The sequence below is a fragment of the Venturia canescens genome, chromosome 7 (genome assembly GCF_019457755.1).
Source record: "Venturia canescens isolate UGA chromosome 7, ASM1945775v1, whole genome shotgun sequence".
In the NCBI taxonomy this organism is placed as follows: domain Eukaryota; kingdom Metazoa; phylum Arthropoda; class Insecta; order Hymenoptera; family Ichneumonidae; genus Venturia; species Venturia canescens.
The window spans coordinates 7,509,504-7,528,444 of record NC_057427.1 but is presented as its reverse complement, the minus strand read 5'-3'; the positions used below and the strand labels follow the sequence as shown (position 1 = coordinate 7,528,444).

The 18,941-nt window shown below is 38.7% G+C and overlaps 5 protein-coding genes across 6 annotated transcripts; 4 read left to right on the top strand and 1 right to left on the bottom strand.

Moving 5' to 3' along the window:
* Positions 1-2,883: 2,883 nt before the first annotated feature.
* LOC122413558 (keratinocyte-associated protein 2) lies at positions 2,884-4,238 on the top strand. The gene is made up of 3 exons (XM_043423990.1): positions 2,884-3,042; positions 3,313-3,531; positions 3,647-4,238. The coding sequence occupies exons 1-3, from the start codon at positions 3,039-3,041 to the stop codon at positions 3,826-3,828; spliced, it is 405 nt and encodes a 134-aa protein (XP_043279925.1). The 5' UTR covers positions 2,884-3,038; the 3' UTR covers positions 3,829-4,238.
* On the bottom strand, positions 4,210-6,081 carry Stoml2 (stomatin like 2). The gene is made up of 5 exons (XM_043423989.1): positions 5,812-6,081; positions 5,568-5,687; positions 5,081-5,477; positions 4,844-4,999; positions 4,210-4,704 (listed from the first exon to the last, which is right to left on the bottom strand). The coding sequence occupies exons 1-5, from the start codon at positions 5,851-5,853 to the stop codon at positions 4,247-4,249; spliced, it is 1,173 nt and encodes a 390-aa protein (XP_043279924.1). The 5' UTR covers positions 5,854-6,081; the 3' UTR covers positions 4,210-4,246.
* A 1,491-nt stretch (positions 6,082-7,572) lies between these two features.
* Positions 7,573-12,645, top strand: LOC122413357 (WD repeat-containing protein 43). Its single transcript, XM_043423647.1, has 7 exons — positions 7,573-8,140; positions 8,573-9,070; positions 9,277-9,724; positions 10,995-11,295; positions 11,378-11,625; positions 11,946-12,118; positions 12,202-12,645. The coding sequence occupies exons 1-6, from the start codon at positions 7,946-7,948 to the stop codon at positions 12,104-12,106; spliced, it is 1,851 nt and encodes a 616-aa protein (XP_043279582.1). The 5' UTR covers positions 7,573-7,945; the 3' UTR covers positions 12,107-12,118; positions 12,202-12,645.
* A 118-nt stretch (positions 12,646-12,763) lies between these two features.
* LOC122413358 (uncharacterized) lies at positions 12,764-13,968 on the top strand. Of its 2 annotated transcripts, XM_043423649.1 has the most exons (3): positions 12,764-13,218; positions 13,357-13,545; positions 13,754-13,968. In XM_043423649.1, the coding sequence occupies exons 1-3, from the start codon at positions 12,886-12,888 to the stop codon at positions 13,823-13,825; spliced, it is 594 nt and encodes a 197-aa protein (XP_043279584.1). In that variant the 5' UTR covers positions 12,764-12,885; the 3' UTR covers positions 13,826-13,968. The 2 variants fall into 2 exon arrangements, with proteins under 2 accessions (XP_043279584.1, XP_043279583.1); XM_043423648.1 differs by having other exon boundaries at positions 13,357-13,968.
* A 1,586-nt stretch (positions 13,969-15,554) lies between these two features.
* Positions 15,555-18,892, top strand: LOC122413356 (hexamerin-like). Its single transcript, XM_043423646.1, has 5 exons — positions 15,555-15,876; positions 16,289-16,619; positions 16,771-17,198; positions 17,273-17,945; positions 18,169-18,892. The coding sequence occupies exons 1-5, from the start codon at positions 15,658-15,660 to the stop codon at positions 18,702-18,704; spliced, it is 2,187 nt and encodes a 728-aa protein (XP_043279581.1). The 5' UTR covers positions 15,555-15,657; the 3' UTR covers positions 18,705-18,892.
* Positions 18,893-18,941: the final 49 nt, after the last annotated feature.

The window sequence follows — 18,941 nt, the reverse complement described above, 5'->3', positions numbered from 1 at the left end:
TTCAATCGGCAGAATGTCTACATTTGTAACATGAAAATTATTTTTCATATTTCGCGCACTCGTATTCAAAAAAAAATCGTTGGTGTATAGTTACTCACGGTTACAGGAACGGGCCTCGATCTTCTTCCTACCTTTTTCTCCCGCGATCCTTGCGATCTCCGTTTTCCTTGACGATCCTCTCTCTCCCTCTCCGTCTTCCTCCACGATCCTTTCGCTTTCCCTCTGCCTCTACGATTCTCTTATCCTGCTCCATGGTTCTGATCATAAAGAACTTTCCACATATTTTCAACACACTTTTCTTCCAATGTTTTTTCGTCCTCCCATGTTTGGAATTTATCGTTTCACCTTTAACTTTTGTTATCACTTCACCGTATCGCAGAAAATCATAATCGCGATTCATTATCACAAAGTTATATTTCCGCTGGTCTTTTTTTCGAGAACGAACTTGGGTTTTTATTCACCAAAAATTTAACTTTATACCGACGCGAGAGAAAAAATTCGTTATTTAATTGTACGACCGATTGAATACGAAAATTAACATAAACGAAAAAAAATATCCCCATTTTCAGGGAGGGCTCTTCTTTACCTACTCTTCCCTAGGTTTTTCCCCAGAAAACCGTTTTTGCGCAAATGGATAAGCCAATATGTCGAGTAACAGAAAGAATTGTAGTGACAAAACCTGTACCACCGTTTCATAGAGAATCAAGTGTGCCCGCGTGCGTGCACGCGTGGTCGGTTGCTCGCGTCCTATTGTTAGCATTTGACTAGTAAAAACTATTCGTAATGCTGTACATAGCTGCGGTTATACGCGTTGCGTGCATTGCTTAGCGTGCAGCGTTTGCAACTCCGACTTATCTGCATGGAATCTTGCCTGCGCGACTTCAAAGTGATACAGAAACTGTATCGAGCTCGGAACTGTGTCAAACTATCCGCTATGGAGTAGATTTACTGACTGTCCGTCTTCGCTTGCCGACAACCCCATGGCTTTAGGACCGTGCGTTAGGTGCTTTGCGTTGCGTTGCGTTGCTCGGGGTATGCTTGCATCTTAGCTCGCTTGCGGACACGCGCGCATGCGAGCATACACAAGACTCTCGAAGCTATATTACAGGCGTCACAAAACTCTTTCTGTTACTGGCCCTTGCCTCGATACTATTTTTCACGAATTACCAAAATTTTATAAATACTCATTCATGTGCAAATTTTGTAATAATAATAACATCGAGTGCGAGGACTTCCCTATCGGCTTATCTATATAGTTGCGTCAAAAAAAGGAATCTCAGAAATTAAAGAAAAAAAATGTATATTGACAAAGAGTGAATCATTATTTTTTATTAAATTTCCACTTTAATATTCGTTACGTTGTATTTTCGTGTCTTTTATCGATTCGCACGATCTTAAGTTCTTTTATTTTGTAATTTAGATGACCGATCAGTTGCTTCACCGAGATTGAATTTACTGTTAAAATTATGAAATAACTGTTAAAGCTACAATAATTGATAAAATTATGACCGCTACCAATTTTTATTGGTCTCTATTTTATTTGTTTATCGATTGATTGAAAAAAATTAAATCGTAAAAAAAGATTATTTTAGTCATATTCAGGATAAAGTAGGATTCCACGTGTCGTATTTCGTGCCCCGTTTTCTCAATGCACTGGAATGTACAATGCGTAGCGATAACGGCACGCTCACGTTCCGCGCCAGTCCTCACTCCTCACCCTACGCCCGCCGGGCAGTGAGTGAAGCGAACGAAAAGCGAAACGTGTTCTCCCCCTCCCTGTGCGCGCCGAGCGGGCCGAGCGGCGACGTGAGTGAAGCGAATTATGTTGCGCCTGCGCCTCTCCCCTCTCTCGAGCTCCGCCCGGTGTCCGCCCGTCTCCCCTCTCTCCCGCTGGCTGACCGAACGCCTCTATCCCCACTCTGCTCTGCTACTACGCTATAGCGAATAGTCCAAACACGACCAAGCGTAAACGCGTGAAAACGTAAACACGTGAAGAACGAAAACAAACCGAACGAATTATCCAAAATCCATTCGTAAATATTCACCGATTCATTGCCATAATTATCAATACACAAAATTATATGTACCGAACCATTGAATAAATTATGATCATCCATTAAAATTATACATTATTTTTAGCGCTCTAATATTTATATATTAAGGTATTTTTATCAAATTTTAATTAATATTTTTTTATTTGCGACATGGTGATTAGGAATTTACGCCGTGCAAATTCCCCATCGCCATGTCTATATTATTTTGACGATTGTTTTTCCATTGATTTCTATATATTTTTTTGTCGATTGGGAATTTGGACGGCGCAAATTTCCCATAGTTCATCTTTTGTTGTTCACAGAGAGATTAATAACAACTTTTATCGTTTTGAATCTCGGCGTAAACATTCGTTGAACAAAGAGACGCGTTATCATAGTTAAACGCAAAATTCGTGCTTCGCTAACAAAAATTCCGACAGATATACATATAATGTTATATTATATATATGGATGTACATATGTTCAAAAATGTTTCTTGGTAAACAAAAGTAAATATTAAATAAATATATTCGATTCATCAAGTCACATGTGTATATACAAACTGTTAGTGCATGACTGATGTACATATATGTGAATATTTATTATTCCCGTAATAAAAATCCAACGTGATTTTCTTTAATCGTACTAATTCATATTCAAGTGCTCATGCAGCACTTCAATATTTGAATTAGCGAGTGATCAGCACAAAAAATACAACCCGACGCTCTATCTGTACTAAATTCATTAATACTTATAACGAATGGTAAAACAGAACCATATTTTCTATCAGTATCATGCCTCTCTATGAATCTTCGTGTTCAAGCCCAGTGATGCCAATGCAAAACTTCAATGGGGAATATGCACGGTGGGTAATATGTGCGCCATACCCTCAAGTTTAGAGATACTCCGGGTTTCGAAAGCTAGTTCGAATTTTATTTAAACACACTTATCAGTTTTTATTCCTTAAAGTAAAATACAATTCAATCCTGTAAACCTACTTGCAAAATGGGTTAGTACATTCGGTCGATAAATAACACTTTTTGTCTGATTATCAACATTTTGTTAGTTTTCCCTCATACGTGTCATAACCTCAATTAAAATACCGGTTCTAACCTTTTTTGTTTTCACCGCAATAATTTTTGTTTATTTTCGATTATTCACAATATTGTGATTCTGCAACAGTCATATCAACAATGAAAAAAAAATTTAATATAAAACTTGGGAATGCATTTGATCGTTCCTCAATAAATACTCACATGAAAAAATTTGGCTGTTTCAGCTGTAACCAGTGGTGTATCGTTCATTCTATCGTCAATTTTAACTGTTTTGTTATTTTCTGGAATGCAAATGTACAAAAGTTGGTTAATATCAACTCAGTTACATACAATTTTGGGTGGTTACATAGGATCCATGCTTTTTGTATTTTTACTCACGGCTCTTGGAAACTTTGAATCTACAATGTTTGGCAAGTCTTTCCAATTGAAGCTCTTCCCAGAAGGTTGGTACTTTGATGGCACATAAAACTGGAGAACTCACATGCAATGCATATGTTTAATTGAACAATTAACCATCTTTCAACATATGTATATTAATCTAAAAATTTATTTTTTTAGTATTTGTGTCATTGATCGTTTCATTGACAGCGTCTGGATTGGTACACCGAGTAGCAACAACAACCTGCTTCCTTTTTTCTATGGTTGCTCTCTACTATATAAATCGCATTTCCCAAGAGACTTACTCTACTCCGGTTCAACAAGTAGCTGCATCAGCGCTTCACACTAAGAAGAGGAAATAAAGCGGAAAGTGTCACCAATAACATTTAAAAACAAGACTGGACAAAAATTCCTTCAACAATATAGAAAATAAAATTTCTTATAAACATTTCATTATTGTAATTCTGCAAAATGAATTATATTTTCACGACAGCTCCTCTGAAGAAAAGAATGGAGTTATTTCCCTGCTTTCATACCGATTCAATGGAAGTTATTCAAGTTGTTGTGCATATTTGGTAAAAAAATTAAAGAAATTAAATGATTCTAATGTAAACTCGAAAGAAAACAGAGAATCGTGACACAGTTGCGAAATTTGTAATTCAATTATCTGAGATTGAATAATTGAAACTAAAAATTATATTATGTGGAAATTTTGAATTATAAATCGATAAAAACAAAAAATATCAGTAATAAAAGAAAAATTTTATTCACATTTACATTTTACACGTAATTGGAAGAATGCGGTTCCACGGTTCTACTGGATTTTTTATGTTTGTCAGCTTCTTCCTTGTCACTAAAATATTCGAAAACCTCATCAGATTCGCGTCCATTTTCGATGGGCAGCGTATTTGCATTACAATGGTCATCAATCGGGGATTGATTGTCGAAATTTTCCTTGGCAGCCGGCATGACGTGTTTGTAGATCATCATAGCCTGAGAAACGAAACTGGATACGTCTCCCACATTGCTCGGAAGTATGAGAGTATTATTGGTTTTTGCCAATTTGTTGAAAGCGTGAACATATTGTTCAGCAATACTAAGAGCTGCTGCATTTTTTCCGTCACGCAGTGTTAAAGAGCTCGAAACTATCTTCAAACCTCGAGCTCTGGCTTCTGCAATTGCCAACATTGCTGCTGCTTCACCACTGGCTTTGTTTATTTGTTCTTGGCGTTCGGCCTCTGATGAGAAAAATGAATTGGCTTAATAAATTACTTAACGCGATTTGGGCTTATTTTCCTATCTTCCGATTACGAAATTAAAAAAATTGGAAGAAAAATTTTGTATAATTCTTTAATTATTTTTATTCAGTTGAATTACCAGATGCAAGAATTCTTGCTTGTCGTTTTCCTTCAGCCACATTGATCTCAGCTTCTCGAACTCCTTCGGATTCAAGAATGGCTGCTCTTTTTCGACGTTCAGCTTCGACTTGCATCTGCATAGCTTCTTGTACTCGTTTTGGTAATCTTATGTCACCTGTTTAAAATAGAAACTCAACGTGTGTACATTTTCTAAATAACAAAGATAGTTGTGCTCTGATGGATTCATAATACTCACGAATTTCGTAACGAAGGCAAGTGATTCCCCAAACTTCACTGGCTTTATTGATGCTTTCAACAATTCCAACGTTCAAACCTTCCCGCTCCCGGAATACTTTGTCCAATGATATTTTTCCCAATTCTGATCTCATGGTTGTCTGAGCCAATTGGATTATTGCAAATTCTGGATCTTCCACTCCATAAGACGCGCGATAAGGATCATTTATTCGTAAATAGAGAACTCCGTCTATATCCAATGTCACATTGTCCGAAGTTACTGCGCTCTGCTTAGGCACGTCTATCGCTATTTCTTTTAGACTCTGAACATACTTCACACAATCGACTATGGGAACAAGAACATTCAAGCCTGGCTCCAGAATTCTATGGAATTTTCCCATTCGCTCGACTATCCATGCCTTAAAAATTGTTGTTAATTTGAACATGTACTTCACGGCTCTAAATTCTGCTCACCACAACTTCATTACAGGAATAAAAAAATATCAAACCTCTTGCTGTGGCACAAACATAATAACAGTGTTTATCGGTGTATACGATTTGTGACGTGCCTGCATGAGACAAAGATTCGGTCTGATTGATCCACGTTCTATGAATGGGGTTACGGAACTCTGAAATTAGTTAACAATCAACATTTTTTTGTCATGTGATGTGATGAAGAGAAGTCAATTGTGCCGGAAGAACGAGGTTAAAGCAAAAACTTATTAAAAAAATTATTACAAAAGTAATCCTTACTCTCACAACTCCTATACTTCTCGTAAAAAGTCTTCCGATCATTTTACGTTTATTCGTGGGTGAATAATAGAATCAAAAAACGGCTTTCGCCGGTAAACACTGATATACTCGATACACTACTTCACTGTTTCTTTTTCTTCTTTCGATCGTCTTTTCGTTCCTACATACACGTTACCGTTTCTGACGAAATACAAATAGGACACAATTCGAAAATGTTGTTATCGTGATATGCGACTTAACCTCAAACCTCATAGTATATACCGGTGAAGTATGAAATTTAAATTTCATTATCATTCTTATCGACTGAGCCTTTGTTGTTGACATGCATTTATTTACGGCAATGAGCACTCCCCCGCTCTCGGTTTCGTCACTATATTTTTTATTTTCCGTTTTTATTTATGTCATTTGTATACTTTGCAAAATACCTAAAATCCTTAAACTTTGAAATGTTTTTATTTTTGTAGAAAATATTGCAAATTTTTGTCCAGAAACGAAAAAATTTCGAGAATTCATGATTTTAATATCTTGTGTAAAACTTCTACGTAGCTGAAAATTAGGTTTGATTTCATAGGTTCTCCCGCCAACATTATTTTTCTTCTTCTTTCTCACAAAATTTGAACTGACGAATCGGAGATCGGTCGTCACGGTGGCGGGATGGCTCAAAAATGGTCGCATTGATATTAGGGGAGCATGAAGCAGTAAGAGGTAAAACGATCGAACAGGAGAAAGAAACACAACGAAATAAACGGATGAATTCGTCAGTGGCGCCATATTCGCACGCGTCTTTCGATCTCTCCTTTCGCATTCTCCTTCGCGCCGAGTTGGGATCGATCGTTTTGTATAGAGGCGGAAAAGAGAAAAATTCTCCTCATCCTCCATGTGGTCGATTTCCGTACTCTCAATGTCGTTGTTCTCGAAACCGAGGGTTTACCACGAACGAGACATGCACCACACACCACCCGCTTCCTCCATTTTGACGTTTCAGATGACAGAATTGTGTCGAAATACGGGATTTCGTATCCGGGAAACAGGAACGTTGAGGAGGCTTTCCCGGGTGATCAGGCGAGACCATTCTGCTTTACCGACGCCCCTTTATCTTCTTCCCCGTTCATCTTCGTTGTTTGTTTTCTCGGACTTTCGACGCCTACTCTACTTTCGCATGATTTGGGTTGCGTCCGAAAGGGACGAAAATCACGAATAGTCATCCGGGAAACATTAATATTTAAGAGGTAGTTGGATTCGAGCATCGCGTTCGTTTATATACTATTCGTGACGTAAATCTCAGCGCGGGTCAAAAACCCATGCGCTCATGCGCTTTCTCCTTATGAAAGAACGAAAAAATGTCGAAAAAAATAAAACGTCATCGATATATAGGGGCGAAAGCGTGTACATCTCAAATGAAGAAATGGACGATAAACAAATGGAAATGAGAATAGCCTCGATAAGCGAATAGGATTTCGACGAAACGACACCCGGGGCGTGACACGAAACCGATAACGGAAAGGGTCGAAAGTGATGTTTCGCAATCAGGAGAACATCAACGCGAAGAGCTTCGCTGATCCTCTTCTCTTCCTTCGCCAAGTTCCGTGACTCCAGACGCATGCGTGATGAGCTTTCAAACTTTTATAACCAAGAAGTGTCACAAAATTTACCATTCTTAAAATACTTCAAACTAAAAGTTACTGGACATACTTACTGGGATCATTAATTATTTTAAATGCTTCAAAAAAATTTTCAAACGATTCGTTTATTACGCTCCTCTTGAAGAGCATTGCTCATGCTCATGCGAAAGGTCTGTCGACGGAAATTCGTCTCTGATTGGCTAATTTTGTATACAGTCAAAGAACTGAGTTTCTAGCACGTGCACGCACGTAGTTAGTACGTAGTATACAGTTTTTCTCACTCATTGAATAGTTTTTGTAACGAGAATCCCGGATTTAGGTTAGGGGTAATTTACGAAAATCGAACAATGGAAGTTCGTATGTCGGCTCTATTAAAATTTCTTTGATCTCACATTCCAAGCAACATTTGATTTCGCTGTTGCAAAATTACAAACATACCGGGGCCGTGTGATATACGGCATTCTTTTGCATAGCATACACATTCACGATCAGTCAACAGACCGCGTAAAAAGATGGCGAGCACGGGATACTCTGCCTTTTCGCCTGACGGCCAATATTGGGCAAACTGCGGTAATGACGGGAAATTAAAGATTTGGGAAACAGCGACGAATCGTCTAAAACAAGAATACGTTCCTAAGTCACACTTGGCATCGCCATGCAGTGTATTAGGATGGATGAGCGTAAATCAGCAAACTACTACAACCGCGGTATGTGCCATGTGCTCATCTTGATGAATTGTAATCTTTCAATTCTTCTTATCGCCAGATGTTTGAACCAATTTCACCCGACATTACTATGATACTAAAAAGTTGGTCTCTTTTTTTCGTTACTCTTCACCTTAATTCATATTCTTGACAGATGTAAAAACGTTTCGGCGAATTTTTTAGGTTATGTTCGCTTTTGGCATTCTTCGAGTCAGTTCAGGATTCTCAGACTATATTTTTCCCCTGGTTATTTATAATATTCATTCTATGATGTTTATGTTCTCTTTAATTAATTTTCAATCTTCATTTAACGTTCTATTGATTTGAAAAGCGCGTAATTAAGTCATGAATAGAAAGTTTATTCAATTCTATATTTGAACATGCAATTCCGTTCTTTTCTGTCTTAGTAATAATGCAAAATTCTAATGATTTCAGCATCCACCAGGAAAGAAGAGAAAAAAACGATCAATAGTAGATGATTCAACATGCAAGCACATAGTGGCAATGGGTTCAGTCAATGGAAGCATTACTTTGTGGGATGTTACTACCGGAGAAGTTTGCAAGCTATTGGAAAATGGTCATACCGCAACAGTGACAGCTTTGACATGGTCTTCGTTTAGGGGCCTCTTCAGTGCAGCCGAAGATCGTCAAATAGTCGAATGGAATGTGCAGGAGAGTGGAATCAAATGCAAATGGAAATCTGGCAAAAGCAAAGTCACTGCCTTGGCCGTTAGCGATGATGGGAAATTCCTGTTGTCTGCAGATAGAACTATCAAATGGTGGGACTTGTCTAGTAAATGTCTGATAGCCAGTTTTACTGGACATGCCAATCAAGTCACATTTTTGAGGACTGTCAGATTTGACAATGAGGACAGTTATGTCATTAGTGGTGCTACTGGAGAAGGGTACCTCAGTATTTGGGCGCTCAATGAGGTTTGTTGTTTTTTTTACTCATTAATCGTACATTGCATGGGGAAATAAATTCACTTTATAACTAGGAAAGAGTAAGCGCAAATAAAAATTAGTACTCAAAAGAGAATAAGTGTAATGAGAAAAAATCACTATTTTCAATGTTTCATTCTGTAAAACTTCTGACTGGAAATAATAATTTATGTTTAATAACGCATTGGTGTTCAAAGGATACAAAAGATCGAGATGCTGTAGGAACTTTGACGATGCAGGACGATGCCATTTCAGTCTCGGCTAAAATCTTGGAGGACTCTCAAATAGTAGTTCTTGCTGCCAATCGTTCCGGTCAGGCTCACTTGTTCAAGTATCAACCGAATTGCCGAACCGGAAAACCTGTGAAGCCACAATTAAACATTGTAATTGCTTTGGACTCTGAGCAAAAAGGAGCTGTTCAACAAATTCCCATTCAAGCAGCTGAATTAACCAATGAAGGAAAATTACTTCTCGCCTATGGCACAATGCTCAATCTTACTTTTGAAAAAGTAACACCTGACTATTCTGACAAAGTACAACTTTTGGTGCGAGCCGATCTCAAGAGGTCTAAAGAACGCAAAGAAGAAACTTTGACCAAAGTCAAAGTCGCTGAAACTGATGGAAACGTTGAATATCACGCACCAGGTATTTTTGAAAATATTTTTGTTATTCGTATCATAAAAGTAATAGTTCTTTTGTGCTTGTTTTTCGAAGATTGGTTTTGTTTGGAAACTTGGTTTCTTTTTTTTCAACGTAAACTCTTTTTAAGGTATAACTGGATGGATATTCTCGACCAAAAATTATATCTTGATCGGAATTTCCGTACTTCGTGATGCAATAAAAATCTGAAAAAATTCAGCAACATTTGGAAAGTTATGAACTACAATTATCAATAATAGTATTGCCCAAAAGTTATTAATAAATTGTTTAAATAAATAATTTTTTAACAATTTTACAGTAAACCCTTGTTTTTTTTTTACGAATCGAATGTGCGCATTTTTCTGAATGCTCATGATTTATTTCAGAATTTTCATGGATTTTTGAAATTCCCTTTTTTAAATTTTTTAAGTGGCTCTATTTGTACATTTTTGATCCAGTAACCTTGAGACTTTTCAAAACTGATGGTAAATATGTCTTCTAAAACATATCCAAAATTCAAAATTTTTTCAACAAATTTCAAAAATCCACGAAAATTCTGAAAAAATTCATGAGCATTCGGAAAAATACACACATTTGATTCGTAAAAAAAAACAATAGGTCACCGCAAAATTATTGAATAATTGATTGTTTAAACAATTTGTTATTAACTTTTGGACAATATTATTATTGATAATTGTTGTTCATAGCTTTGCAAATGTTGTTGAATTTTTTCAGATTATATTGCATCACGAATTAAGGAAATTCCAATCAGATATAATTTTTGGTCGAGCCTATCCATCCAGTTATACCTTAAGTAAACTCTTCATATCTTGTAACCCTGCTCAATCCTTAACATCTAATTGAGGTTCTAGAACATCCTGGAAAAAATTAAAACTTAAATGCACATGTTTTCTCTTGCAGGGTATGATCATTTCCATTTGATATGTTGATTCCAATAATGAATATGCTTATATGAAAAAAAATATTTACATTCGATATTCAACTCCTCTCTGTATGATTTTAGATTTCGATTATTATCTGGACCAAAAAATGGATTGAGAATGGAATTGACCATTTTTTTCATGAAAAATAAATTTTAGAGTGAAAATTCCTAGATATTTGCAAAGTAAAAATTAACTTTTCAAACACTTTAAAAATGACTGGTTAAATGAAGTCGAAACGATCCCAATGTCTAGAGAGGGGTCAGAAGAAACTTTTAAGTTATACGAACGTTCTTTTATGCTAATGTTTGCTTACTTGTTTTTCAAATCGCAAGGTTCTGCAACTGTGACGATTAAGAGGAATCGAGGAGGAGCGGCTGGCTCGCAATTACCATTAAAAGAAAGATTGGAAAACTTGAGCCTAAATACGGAGATGAGTGCAACGCCGACGAAGGGTGGAAATATGGCGCAATTACTGATGCAAGGGTTGAACAGCAAAGACAAAACTATTTTGATGAACGTTTTGATGACGAAGGATGAGACGGTGGTAAAAAATACAATTGGAAAACTTCCTGTACAAGCGATACCTCCGCTTCTCAAAGAGCTCACTGTGATGCTACAGGGGAAAACTTATCCGTAAGCAACTTTGCAATTTTTTTCCATCCTCTAAGAATAACTTCGTATTCGACGTGTAAACTTTGTATTTCCCATTTTGTAGGAGCAAAATTGCTGTGAAGTGGCTCCAAATTTTGGTAACGAGCCACGCCGCCCATCTGCTCTCGCATCCTGACATCGGCGACTCTTTTGGTCCAATATTAAGCCTTATCGACGCAAAGTTAACTATTTTATCGGAGCTCTCGAGGTTACGAGGGCGCGTCTCTCTTGTCACTGGACAGATATCACAATCTCACGAAAAAGACGACAAAGACATCACCGAACAAAGTCTGCTTGTTTATCAGGATCCAGGTACTATTTTCTCTCTGCTCCTTCAAAACTCTAAACAACACATTCTTCTGAAAAATTTTCTACTTTTTATTACTAGTATCATGTGAATCTTGCGAGATTCAGATTTCATCTGAATTCTCATTTTTAAAACGCTGCAAATATTGACGTGCATAGGTAACATGACAGAAAGATCATTCCAAAATTTCTTAGCAAACCAACTGTGTAGTATCCAATGGAAAAAACGTTTCATCGTATGCAATGAATTTGTTAATTCATTTTGCATCATTTGGAATCGTTTTACAATGCCTATAAACATTTTTTATTCCTATTTTTTTTCTCAGATTCGTCAGACGACGGTTCGGACGTTGGTGAGGTTGCGTTAGAGAGCGAATCGGATGAAAATTGGGAAGAAATATCAGAGCAAGACGGCGATCAAGAGGAGCTTGAGAACGGAAGATCAGACGACGACGACGACGACGACGATGCTTCCATATGCAGTTGAAATATTTGTAAAGTAAATATTGTCGAAAAATGAGAAATTTTTATATTGATTATTGAGAAACGGTTGTTGCAATGCTCGCTTTTCGTTTTTTTCAGGACTAAACGTTCAAATTTTTTATATGATCGTGGATGAGGATCACTGTGAATTCTTATTCTAGAGATTTTTAACAATCGTTGTAAAATAAGATTACGAGCCTTCATTTCGTCGGTGTTTTTTTTTTTGCTACAACGAGAAATAAGGTCTGACACAGTGACGACCTCCTCCAGAAAAATCAACTTTTTTTTTGTATACTGTAAAAAAGAAACATATTTTTTTGCATATACTTTTTGTAACGACACAATTAACGCCGGAAACGTCCGATTTGAATTATCCTCAAACTCGCACCCTCGAATCGAATAATTGTTGGCGTTTTTTTTTTCTTCTTTCAATCAAATCGTGTAAAAGTGTACATATCGCATAGTTATTTTTCTGTCGCTTCCGAGACATCTGTGTATCCTGACATTTTAATGATTTATGAATAGAAAAATCGCAAAAGAGAATTACGTTCGAAAGGTACAATTATTTCACCAGTTTTCATGACACTTTTTGACATTTTTTTTCATGCATTTTGATCTGGCTCTCGACAGTCTTTTCGTTTTGCAAGATACAACTTCACGTTTGAGTGAAAGCGCGCAATTTTTCCGAGTGCCTTTCAGCGGCCTTGTTTTTGTCTATAATTATTCTGTTCTCATCCTAAGATTTGTGTTTGAAGATTTTGAAATTTGTATCAAGTACGAGACATGTGCGGAGTACCCTCCGAAGGTGCCTTTTCCTGGGCCATGATGCAGTATGCTGAAGTAATGTCATTAACGAAAAATCATTTGACCAAATTGCAAATTGATACTCGTAACGCTGCTGCTATTTCTTCGCCTCTGCCAACGACGAGACCTTCGTCGTTGAAAAATCCGATTTGGAGACAGTCGAAAATCTCTCGTTCTTCCTTGCTCAAAAGACGAAGCAAACGCGAATCGAGCTTGGAGAATTATGGAAACGAGACAGCTCTTCTGACACCGTCCGAAACTGGCATCAACGAACTAGAAAAATACTTAGCTTCTTTCGAAGGCTCCGGTCGAGTACGTAATTTTACATTCTTACAGATACTTCACGAATGAAAATCCTCCGATTTGACGATGCAGGAGGAAATCGAATCAATATTTTCTACTAATTTTTTTTATGGCTGACGAATTAATCTCTCATCGCAAATTCACCAGGCAGCTTGGCTCAAGGCTTTCATGCACCTGAGCAATTATCTCCGGACTTTTCACCCACCACCACGAAAGCAGAAAGCAATTTCTGACCAGAAAATTCCATTGTACGACATCGTTTTCAATGGACCCAATAAAGTGGAGCTTGAACTCATTAAACTCGATGGTCCCATGCTTCGATCCATGGCGATAAAGGTGAAAAGAGCTTCGTTGCTTTATATCCGTAAATTTGTGTCCGAATTTTCTGAAATCAAACACTTCGCCTTATAATTCGAATGAACGATTTCGAGGTTTTGGATTAAGGCATCCCCTGACCGAAGTTTTAAAACCAGTGAAAAATATTAAACAAACGTTATCGCATTCATCAAAACTTTTCTTCTATTTTGACCAAATGTATATGAAGAAACGTCGACGACGACCGTTCAGATGCACGGATTTGGAGTGCCCAGTACGACGCCGCGTGTCGAGTGGATGAGTCGAGGGCGGAAATTGTGGGAAGGAGCATCTTTACGAAAAGAAATGAACCGATACGAAACGCTTACATAGACGAAGGAATTTATCGAGCTGGTTTTCATTATTCTTGAATTTATTAAATTGAATAAAAAAGTTTGAAACCGATGAAAGTCAAGTTTCCTTTTTAAGTAGATAAAATATGATGTTCCAGAGGACAGCAGCCTTCCGTTTTGAAAATTACACTTTTTTCGATGTCCAGGAGTCCAGAGGAGCGAACAACTACCATCACCGGCTTGTTTTTCCATACTGAATGCTTCGCTCTTTTCCTCCATCGAAACATCTGCCAACGGGGGCCATCGTGCCAGAGACGATTACGTTCGTTTCTTTCTACTTCGATACAGATTAAAAAATTCATCGTAATAATTATCTTCGTAATGAAACGAAGCCCGGATATCGCACCGGGGCTCGGATCAACCGCGAAAAAGATACGAGTATCTTGTTTTTCAGGCTCTTTGCAAATAATCGTTCTCCTTTGCTACGTAAAATCGACGATTGATCGAAGTTGAAGAATTTTGCAAAAAAAGCTCGTCGATTTGTAAACGAACTTTTTGAGCAATCGGCCAATCGAATGGCTGGCTACGATCGCTGCGAAAAACTCGAATTTCCTGGGGTCTGATTTCAAACGAATTGCAATACCTCGTCAAATATTTATTGGAGCAGGGGTAAAGTCACGATAATAAAAGCTCCTACTGGACTGATCGTCGGTCAAAATAACTTATCGCGTTCGTGTTTTTTTACATTTCGATCACAAATAATATCTAAAGTTTTTATTCGGAAGATGTTATCACGAAAAATATTATCCTCGCTTGCCAAATTACGACAATGTTGCTAATCTGTTGATGTACTTTTTGGAGTATTTGTATTCGAATATTTTCGAGTACGAGTTCGGGTATCCATTCGAGAAAAACATGCGTGTGAACTTATCGAGTAATTAAATTCATTTTCTTAATGTACGGTGAAGGAGCGTGAACCGAAAACTGATTATTTCATTTTAATCGACGAAATTCTGGTTGAAACTCGATTTTTCAAGGATTTTATATCGGCTCACAATATTTACTATTATTTTATTTTTTATATCGAATGCTGGTCGTTGTAATTTATTTTTTCGCATAAAACGAAGGGCTCCGCTGAATTTTTCGTTCCCGAATGCTCAGATTAACCCGAGATCTTCGTGGTAATTCACTTTTCTTGTTTACAAACAGCCTCGACTCTTGTTCCCTGCTGGATGGTTTGCAAGCAGATGATTTTTCAGCAACGAAGGGAATCTAGTCGATTGAAACCTTCATCGAACAAAATCTCATCTAACCCATTCGGTTAGACGAGAATATTGAAGTACATTCTTTTGGAATGTCAAACGATTCAGTTCGTGGAATAAAGAACTGTTGAATCCACCAGAATCTTGTCCAACGAAACGAAGTTTTGTTCAATGCCCAAATGCAGCAGCAGCATCAAAAAACCACAGACAGTTCCGATGAAAATGGAGAAATTAGAAATGGCACGAAGAAATAGAATGAATGAAAAAGATAATAAAAAATGAGGAACGATACGCAGCAGCGATAACCGGTGGTTCTTGTATATCTCGTTGTAAGGAGAGGATCAAAAGTTGCTTAACGTTGAGGTCAAGAGGCCGTGGTTAATGAGATTACGCCCGAAATAATTGGGTATAAAAGCCGGCGGGTTGAAACGTTGAAGCATATTCCTCCTTGGGGTAGTTGAAGTATCAACACACGCCAAGCAGAATACCAGTTTGTTAATTCTTCCATCGAAATCAGGAAATCGACGAGCAGCTCGAACATGTTGCGGGAGTTGTTGGTGCTGGCCCTGACGGGCTTCTGCCTTGCCCAGGCGCTGGGATACGAGACCCACACCGCAGATGTAGAGTTTCTTCACAAACAGAAGAAAATCTACGAGCTCTTCTTCTTCGTCGAACAACCCAAAATCGTAGGAAGCGAATGTTACGAAGTCGGCTACAACTATGACATCGAGAGCAACATTGACATGTACACCGACAAGGTATTGCATTATTTACTGAGAACACTTGAACAATCGTTTTCTCGTAGCATCTGAAGTCAATCGTTATTCGCAACAACGAAAATTGTTCTCCAGTCGAAAATGTCAAGTGTCTAGAACTTCAAAATTCATTTCTTCATTCTGGCCATTTCTCTATAATAAGACTTGATTTTTCAATTTTTCAAATAATTGCAATCGATTATTGAGGAATCGTTACCCCTTAAAAGTCTCGTTGTAAGATTAATTCCACAGATTCATGGGTGAAACAAAAAGTATTGAAAAGCCCAAGTGCAAATTTGCACCAGTGTGCGGGTGTCTACGGGTTAAAAATCACGAATTTTCGACTTTTTCAATTCCACCTTTTCCTCCGTTCTCACATGCCCAATTTTCAATATTTTTCTTCCCTATTTTTCAGACTTACGTACGGGAATTCCTGTACCGCTTCAAGTACGGTATGCTGAAACGTGGTGCCCTCTTCTCAGTCTACTACAAGGACCACCGTTACGAACTTCTGTCCTTGTTCCGTCTGATGTACGCCGCCAAAGACTTCGAAACCTTCTACAAGACTGCTTGTTGGGCCCGTTACTACATGAACGAGGGTATGTTCGTGACAGCTTTGACAACGGCTGTCATGTACCGTCACGACTGCAAGTACATCCAGCTTCCGCCCTACTACGAGATCTACCCCCACTTCTTCTTCGACTACGAGGTCATCCAACAAGCTCACTACGTCAAGATGATGATGGGTATGTGGCAAAGGTTTTCGAGGTTGTGCCTCGAGAAGAAGAAATTAGCTCAGAAAATAGAAAGGCGAATTGAAATTTTAGTTTTCTACTTTCGTCGATTTTCGTCGCAACGGAAATCGAACTTTTCTCATTTTATTTTCTCTGACTCCAGGTCACAAGAAGTCTGTGTCGATGGACAATGTTGAGACTTACCTGATCGACAGCAACTACACCACCTCGTGCCACAACTACGACACCTTCGAATACGAATACAAACTTGACTACTTTATGGAGGATATCAGCCTTAACAATTACTATTACTACTTCCGCACCACTTTCCCCTTCTGGTTGTCAATGAAGGACGTCCACGTAGTACCGAAACAAATCCGTGGAGAGCTCTACTACTACATCCATCAGCAACTCATGGCTCGTTACTACCTCGAACGTTTGTCCAACGGTCTTGGCCCCATCGAAGACTTTGACTTCAGCCACAAATTCCTGCCATCGTACTACTCGAACCTCGTCTACCCCAACGGCGTCAGCGTACCAAAACGTGACTTCTTCAGCGACATTCCCTTCTACAAATACAAATACGTCAAGGTGCGTGGGAGAACGAATTTTTTATAGGCAAAAGAGTCTTCTCATTTGATCTACGATGCAATTTGTTTGTGCAGGAAATCGAAAACATGGAAATGCGCATCCTCGCTGCGATTGACTCCGGATTCTTGATGGACTACGAAGGCAAACAAATTGGAATTTACACCGAGGAAGGTTTGAACATGCTCGGAAACATGATCGAAGGTAACTACGATTCGTGCAACTTGAGATTCTACGGTGCCGTCGACGCTTTGTACAGAGACATATTCGGCTTCAACTACAACTGCAAGAGCAAGAACTGCTTCGTCCCGAGCGTCCTCCAATCGTACAGCACCAGCATGAGAGACCCAGCTTTCTACAGACTGTACAAGAGAATCATCAACTACTTCTTGAGATACAAGTGCAACGTCCCCGCCTACACCCACCAGGAACTCGAATACAGCGGCGTCAAGATCGAGAACGTATACGTCGACAAGATCTACACCTTCTTCGAGAAATACCACTACCTCATCGACAACGCCGTCACCATCGACAGCTGGAAGGACGTCCTGTCATTCAACATCAAGGCTGCCCAATACCGTCTCAACTACAAACCCTTCACTTACCGCTTCGATGTTAAATCCGACAAAATGACCAAGGGTATGGTCAAGATCTTCTTGGGACCTTACTTCGACTACTACGACAACGAATACACCTACTTCAAGGACAACTGGATGAACTTCTACGAACTCGACAAATTCACCGTCGACCGTGAGTCCTTCCACTCATTTTTCCACTCGAATAAATTTTTTATTATTTTCACCTTCTTTTACAAAATTCGATAATGTCAACTGGTTAATTCAAGTTCCTCACAGTTAATTTATTGCTTTGGCAGCATTTGGCCTCCACCGATGAATCGTTTGCCTGGAATTGGCTCCAATGCACTTCATTTTTTATCTGTGAAGTAATTTCATCTTTCTTTTTCGTATTACAGTGAAACCTGGCATGAACACGATCGAACGTTTGAGCACCGAATCCGCATACACGATGAAAGACTTCGTGTCCGGCGACAAATTCTACAAGAAGTTGTTGAAGGCCATCGAAGGCAACGAGCCGTTCGTCTACACCGAGAGAATGTTCGGCTTCCCCGACAACCTTCTCTTCCCCAGGGGTAAAACCGACGGAATGAAGTACAAGCTCTTCTTCTACATCTTCCCGATTGAGGAGTCCAAACTGTCGACTTACGACTTCCCGATGTTCGGCAAATTCTTGTACGACGGCAAACCAATGGGCTTCCCGCTCGACCGTCCTCTCTACCCGTGGTACCTTGACATGCCCAACATGTACTTCAAGGACATCGAAATCTTCTTCCTCAAGGGCGAGGAAGGCTATTACAAGGCCAAGGAATTCGACACCTACGGTGACAAGTACTACGGCAAATACGACAACAAATACGGAAAATACCGCTCGTTCGACAAGTACGAGAAACCCACGTACAACACCGACTACAACAAACACTTCAACATCTAAATGTCATGACAATCGACGACAACATTCGTCTTACAAACTCGACTTGATGAGCTTTCACGCACACGACGTTCGAGAGCTCCGATCGACTTTGTTTTATCAGCCCACGATTAATCCGATTGGTTTTCTCTTGTAAATGCCTTTGTTTATTCTCTTTTCATTTCTCAAATAAAATTATTTTCGAACCGTAACCTCCTCTGCGTTTACAACTCTTTCTCAGCCGTTCTGCTTCGAACGAGC

What these genes read in the sequence shown, in the direction of transcription:
- LOC122413357 (XM_043423647.1), top strand. Translation starts at nt 7,946, where the DNA reads ATGGCGAGCACGGGATACTCTGCCTTTTCGCCTGACGGCCAATATTGG. An exon ending in CGTTGAATATCACGCACCAG is followed by an intron (nt 9,725 to 10,994) that starts GTATTTTTGAAA and finishes TCAAATCGCAAG; the next exon opens with GTTCTGCAACTGTGACGATT. An exon ending in CTACAGGGGAAAACTTATCC is followed by an intron (nt 11,296 to 11,377) that starts GTAAGCAACTTT and finishes CCCATTTTGTAG; the next exon opens with GAGCAAAATTGCTGTGAAGT.
- LOC122413558 (XM_043423990.1), top strand. An exon ending in ATTGAAGCTCTTCCCAGAAG is followed by an intron (nt 3,532 to 3,646) that starts GTTGGTACTTTG and finishes TTATTTTTTTAG; the next exon opens with TATTTGTGTCATTGATCGTT.
- LOC122413356 (XM_043423646.1), top strand. Translation starts at nt 15,658, where the DNA reads ATGTTGCGGGAGTTGTTGGTGCTGGCCCTGACGGGCTTCTGCCTTGCC. An exon ending in TTGACATGTACACCGACAAG is followed by an intron (nt 15,877 to 16,288) that starts GTATTGCATTAT and finishes CCTATTTTTCAG; the next exon opens with ACTTACGTACGGGAATTCCT. An exon ending in CTACGTCAAGATGATGATGG is followed by an intron (nt 16,620 to 16,770) that starts GTATGTGGCAAA and finishes CTCTGACTCCAG; the next exon opens with GTCACAAGAAGTCTGTGTCG.
- LOC122413358 (XM_043423648.1), top strand. Translation starts at nt 12,886, where the DNA reads ATGTGCGGAGTACCCTCCGAAGGTGCCTTTTCCTGGGCCATGATGCAG. An exon ending in CTTTCGAAGGCTCCGGTCGA is followed by an intron (nt 13,219 to 13,356) that starts GTACGTAATTTT and finishes CAAATTCACCAG; the next exon opens with GCAGCTTGGCTCAAGGCTTT.
- Stoml2 (XM_043423989.1), bottom strand. Translation starts at nt 5,853, where the DNA reads ATGATCGGAAGACTTTTTACGAGAAGTATAGGAGTTGTGAGA. An exon ending in GAAGTATAGGAGTTGTGAGA is followed by an intron (nt 5,688 to 5,811) that starts GTAAGGATTACT and finishes AACTAATTTCAG; the next exon opens with AGTTCCGTAACCCCATTCAT. An exon ending in TGTTTGTGCCACAGCAAGAG is followed by an intron (nt 5,478 to 5,567) that starts GTTTGATATTTT and finishes ACAATTTTTAAG; the next exon opens with GCATGGATAGTCGAGCGAAT.